The sequence below is a fragment of the Cyprinodon variegatus genome, unplaced genomic scaffold, assembly GCF_000732505.1.
Source record: "Cyprinodon variegatus isolate N-32 unplaced genomic scaffold, C_variegatus-1.0 Scaffold448, whole genome shotgun sequence".
Lineage (NCBI taxonomy): Eukaryota > Metazoa > Chordata > Actinopteri > Cyprinodontiformes > Cyprinodontidae > Cyprinodon > Cyprinodon variegatus.
In genome coordinates this window covers 301,456-306,713 of record NW_015150901.1, presented here as the reverse complement: position 1 = coordinate 306,713, position 5,258 = coordinate 301,456, and the positions used below count along the sequence as shown (strand labels likewise).

Here is a 5,258-nt window from a genome sequence, read left to right as displayed (position 1 = left end):
TTACTAGCATGGGGTACCTAATAAAGTGGCCGGTGAGTGTATAGCACCAATTCACAACACATGATGTCATCTCAAGGCATTTTACAGTTCACCAGATCATCCAGTCAGATTGATTCAAAGTTTTCTGTTGACTCTTCAGCAATCTCTCACACTAAGCATGCTTGTAGCGACAGTGGAGAGAAAAAAACTTCCTTTTAACTGGAAGAAACCTCCAGCAAAACCAGGCTGAGAGTGAGCAGCCATCTCCCGAGGCGGACAGGGGTTCAAAGAAACAAAAGCAAACATTGAAAAAAAAAAAAGCAGAGATACAAAAGGCAACTGTAAACCAGCTCCACAGGCAGCTCCTTCCAGGAAACACACAGCCAGGCAGATGAGCTCTGAGCCAGCTCCCATGTCAGAGGATGAAGAGAGCACATCCAGACAGTCACAGTCAGAGAAACAGGACTACAATGAAAAACAGACCAATCGTTATTAAATAGAATTAATTAAACACATTTTCCAATCCCCTCCTTTTGCCCTTTCATCACATACAATCTCTTCGTTTAATACATTAGATTTTTTTTCTTCTGCTGCCATGATCTCCACCTGTTCTCTCTGCTGCTCTGGTTGGTCTCAGTGTCAGGAGTACCGTGAGAGCACGTCTGTGCTGGAGAACCAACCAGCGGGGACCTTTGTCCTCCAGGTCCATGCTGTGGATGCAGACGAAGGCTCCAATGGCAGGGTCACCTACGGCTTCATGCATAAAGACTCTACGGTTCCTGCGTTCAGCATCCACCCTGATACTGGTATGCAAACATGCGGTGTCATCAGCGTTTTGATCATGCATGAATCAGCAACAGCTTAGGCTCCAGATCTCTGGTGTAAGTCCTCTCAGAATCATGTTCTTTATTCCCAGGTGTAATCGTGACTGCCAGAAAATTTGACCGTGAGCGCCAGCGTGAATACGCAGTGACGGTGACGGCTACCGACCAGGCAGCCGACCCACTGATTGGCATCTGTCAGCTCAATATTCTCATCCTGGACCAGAACGACAACAGCCCCAAGTTTGAGAACCTACGATATGAATGTAAGAAGCTGCTGTGGCTGATGTTCTACTTCAGGGCATAAAGTTTCACCACCTTCTAAAGGCATAGATGGCTGCTTCCCCATGACAGCTTCTAATGTTTCTGATTATTTAACAGACAAACATGGCCTTGTCTGGGGGGGACGGAGCATCGACTAGCATCAGGTCCTCCACAGAAAATTAAGCTAGAAAGTTTTAAGATAGAACAACATCACATAGATATTTAGAAGCAGATAAATGAGTAACTGATGCTGCTCTTATCACTATGGTTCCTGGAGGTATTTTTATTCTTCAGTTGAAAAGTATGTGAACACAATGGAAAAAATTTAAATCTAGATAAGTCATTTTTTCTTAAAATAAGAATTTTTTTTCTTGGATTGAGGAGGTAAAAGAGACACTTGGCCAATGGAACAAGACAATTTATACTTAAAATAAGAAAACACAATTGCATTGTCTTACTTAAAGTACATATTATCTAAATATGTTATTCTAAGAGTAAAAAAACAAATTCCATTGGCCAACTATCTCATTTCCCTACTCAAATTAAAGATGAATTCAATTAAGAAATGTTTAGTTATTTCTAGATTGTTTCTCCAGTGCAGTTTGTAGTTCATCACTTATCCATCCCTACACTGTAAAGGTTCCCTACACTGCAAATACATGAAAATAAGTAATTTTATTTTAACATAAGTACATTTATTCTTTAAGTGAGACAGTTTGCCAATGGAAAAAGACAATTTACTTTCAAAATACGAAAAAGAACAATTCTATTGTCTTATTTCAAGTGCATAATATTATCTTATTTCAAGAGTAAAAATACTCAATTCCATTGACAAACCATCTTACCTACTTTTCTTTTACAGTACATCAATAACCTCATTATACCATGGTAATAACATAGCAAGTTACACTATATTACTAGGTAACAAGAAAAACTTTATAGAGATTTTTGGTAAGTGCTGTACCTCAAATTTTTGGCAGACATGGTAAAGTCAGACTTCTTAGATGTCAAACCGTTATTACCAGCTAACTCAGTCATTTCACTGATGGCAATAAATTAATTTGTTAATTCAATTTAATTCAGTTCAGTTTATTTCTATAGCGCTAATTCACAACACGTCATCTCGAGGCACTTTACAGTTCACCAGATCATCCAGTCAAAATGATTCAGTTTTCTATCGAAGGAAAACCATCTGCATCTGCTGAGGGTGACTGGGGTTCAAGGAGACAGAAGCAGACATAGAAAAAGAAGCAGAGACACAAAAGGCAACTGTAAACCAGCTCCACAGGCGGCCCCGTCCAGGAAGAACACAGCCAGACAGACGAGCTCCGAGCCACCAGCTGTGTTAGAGGATGAGGAGAGCACGTCCATTAAGTCACAATCAGAAACAGGACTACACTGACTACACTACACTGAAAGACAGGCTGATCTCCAACATCTACAAACAAAGGTGTTGCTGGCAGCAGCACAGCTGATATTTTGTCTCCAGGATTTAGTCACAGCCAAACAGGAAAAGACCAGATGAAGCTACTATGAGGAAAATCAGAGAGAGCAGAACGTCAGATATTGAAATAATAGATTCTGTAGAGTGAGAGAATAGAGATAGAATGAAGCAGAATGATGAAAAAAGGGGTCCCTCCGTCCTCCAGCAGTCTAAGCCTATAGCAGCATAACTATAGAGATAGCTCAGGATAACCTGAGCCACTCTAACTATAAGCTTTATCAAAAAGGAGAGGAGCTCTGCATCCTATTCTATTTTTAAAAAATTCTGGGAACCACTAGTAAACCTGCCAATTGAGAGCAAAGTGGTCTGTTAGGAACAGATGCACCTTTATGTTCAAAAGTTTTTATTCTTACTCAGTTTATTATTGATAAAGAATTTTTTTTTGATTGCCTGAGAAGGACAGAAGCTTAAAAATGGAAAATCAACCTTCCAGTGTAAATGAGGTCAGAACCGAATTTAAGCTTTATTTCCTCAGACTTCCTCCGTGAGGACACCATGATCGGGAACAGCTTCCTGCGGGTGGCGGCTCATGACGATGACTTCGGTACCAATGCAGCAATCACGTATAGCATGTCTGGGGAGCCGCCGGAATACCTCCGGGTCAGTCCGCTGACAGGCTGGGTCTACGTAAACCAGCCTATCTCACAGGTGGGTGCAAAAAGAGTTCAGGCAGATCATACAGAAATAGAGGCCACATGCTGCTCTGCAAGTAAAGCAATCTGTGAGTAATGAATGAAAACAATAAGTGAAACATGCTGTAGCTCAATGTGGATCAGAAGCTCCTTCAATCGTCTCTATTCACAGTAAAAAACACGTAAGAAGACAAAAGTAAAATTTAGTTTGCCACATGAAAGATTTTTGTAATTTGATGCAAAATACAAATGTTTCTGTAATACGTCTTTATTGCTGTTTTAGTTCAACCACAGCTGCATCATCAGAGGAGGATCTCTTTGCAAGGATAAAGAAAATCAATCCTGTTTAGATCAAGACAGAGAAAAACATCCATGTAATAATTTCCATTCTCCACAGCTCGTCTCTCAAGAACCAGAGGATGATTCATTTGTATCTGCAGCACTCTAAGGCTCTGCCCAACACCTACTTTATTTTAATGTTCTTCAAATGTTTCGCCATGAGGGTCAAAAATGTCAAGATGATGCTAAAAGGGTTTTCTTTTAGGCCAGGTTTGAAATGTTGCACTGCCATCTTCCCTTACTCTGCATCAGTAACACATATCCTAATAATTACACATCTTCGTAAATACCACAGGTGTTTTCTTTCATTTTAAACCAGATTTACTGAGCTAAACCTTGTGTTTGGAGAGATAGACCCGTCTTAACTGGGGCGTATATTTAGAGAAAATGGGCTTATGGTTTGAAGGGTTTAAACTATTTTTGAACTGTGATCAAGGGCCTCCTAAGATCCCTCAGAGGGCTGCAGATGAAAATTTAAGGTGAAAAGCTCTAATTTTCAGATCAACAAAAAAGGCATTGCAAAGTGGTTTTGCAACGTCTTTTCAATATCTATTATTAGACTAAAGCCGGACTCGCATTGTGTGATATTTTTAATCGTTTTTACTCAGCTACTACTCAAACTGTACGACAAAACAGCAGGGTTTAAGAGTTCACAGCTAAAGATGTATGTTAAGCCTGTGCGGCCAGACGCTCTGATGTGATCTACCTGCTCAAGCTGTATGACCAAAAACCACACGTCTGACTGAGCGCTCTGCTCCACTTCCTTGTTTGCGCATGCACAGTGTGCGAGTTTCTGGTAAATCGGCTCGTTGCTCTGCTTCAACAGTAGGAATTGTCAACGAACACCTCACGAGCTCTCCCAGCTGAATTTCAAACACGTTTGATTTTATCCCGACTTTACGATTCTTGTTCGGGAGCTGGTTGTGTGAGGCTGATCGCCCTTAGTTACCCCCTGTATACTACACGACACAGGACGCACAATAAGGCTAAAATTCGGCCTGATCAAAAAATTCTCGCACGACTGGATAATCGGCTCAAAACGGGCAAAAAAATATGTAAGCCCGGCATAGAGTGAGACAAAATCAGATCGACCAAACAGAGCCCAAATTTCAACAAGGATTTTTGGACCAAATCAAGACTATAATGGACCGACTAGATCGTGCCTAAAACGTCTAAATTATGTCAGCTGTTTGGGGGATTGGTTTTATAGAGCTGTTATAGAAAAAGCAAAGCATGTAAGTTTGAATCTGGGTGTTATATATCTATGGTATTCGGCACCCTGTAGTTCCCAACATTATGTTACGACTTTGTCCTGTCCTTCATCTTTATCTCCTCTTCCTACCACAGAGGACATACATCACCAGGGAGATTGTAGCAACAGACGGAGGAAACAGGAGCAGTTCAGTGGAGCTGGCCGTCACCATCACCAACGTGAAGAACCAGCCACCACAGTGGGAAAACGATACCTACAGAGTGGTCATCCCAGAAAACACTGTTCGAGACACGGCCATCGTGGTACGTTGCTATGCAGATGTTCCACCATCGATAGCAACATCTGCTAACATTAACCAAATGTAGGAAGAAACATAGAAGTAGATTCCAGCATGTTTGCAACAGCAGGACAGTAAAGGAAAAGTCCGGTCAGCAGAGATGGGAAGTAACGAAGTACAAATACTTCATTACTGTACTCAAGTAGATATTTCTGATATTTTTACTTTA

The 5,258-nt window shown here is 40.9% G+C and overlaps 1 protein-coding gene across 1 annotated transcript in view; it reads left to right on the top strand.

The window, feature by feature from the left end:
• Window positions 1-5,258, top strand: part of LOC107093830 (neural-cadherin-like) — a 501,663-nt gene that overhangs the window by 204,541 nt on the left and 291,864 nt on the right. Inside the window, exons 9-12 of the mRNA XM_015389130.1 lie at window positions 617-785; window positions 896-1,066; window positions 3,044-3,216; window positions 4,887-5,054. Coding sequence (XP_015244616.1) covers window positions 617-785; window positions 896-1,066; window positions 3,044-3,216; window positions 4,887-5,054 — 681 coding nt within the window. The remainder of the gene's footprint in view (window positions 1-616; window positions 786-895; window positions 1,067-3,043; window positions 3,217-4,886; window positions 5,055-5,258) is intronic.